Here is a 238-nt window from a genome sequence, read left to right on the forward strand (position 1 = left end):
CACCAGTTTGCCCATGTGGCCAGTGAAGACCTCGGCCACCTGGAAGGGCTGCGACAAGAAGCGCTGGATCTTGCGAGCTCGGGCCACCGTCAACTTGTCCTCTTCAGAGAGCTCGTCCATGCCCAGGATGGCGATGATGTCCTGCAGGGACTTGTAGTCCTGGGGGCAGAGATGGCGCGTGAGTGGCCAGCGCTGGGTTTCGTGCCCCCCCCAGCACCCCTGGGCTGCCCCAGTCCCC

The 238-nt window shown here is 64.7% G+C and overlaps 1 protein-coding gene across 1 annotated transcript in view; it reads right to left on the reverse strand.

The window, feature by feature from the left end:
• Positions 1–3: 3 nt before the first annotated feature.
• The window catches only part of ATP5B (ATP synthase, H+ transporting, mitochondrial F1 complex, beta polypeptide), a gene marked incomplete at both ends in the record, with an annotated part of 3,425 nt that continues 3,190 nt past the window's right edge, over positions 4–238 (reverse strand). The window contains one exon of the mRNA XM_010296856.1: positions 4–163. Coding sequence (XP_010295158.1) covers positions 4–163 — 160 coding nt within the window. The remainder of the gene's footprint in view (positions 164–238) is intronic.

This window comes from Phaethon lepturus, unplaced genomic scaffold (assembly GCF_000687285.1).
Source record: "Phaethon lepturus isolate BGI_N335 unplaced genomic scaffold, ASM68728v1 scaffold25301, whole genome shotgun sequence".
Taxonomy (NCBI): domain Eukaryota; kingdom Metazoa; phylum Chordata; class Aves; order Phaethontiformes; family Phaethontidae; genus Phaethon; species Phaethon lepturus.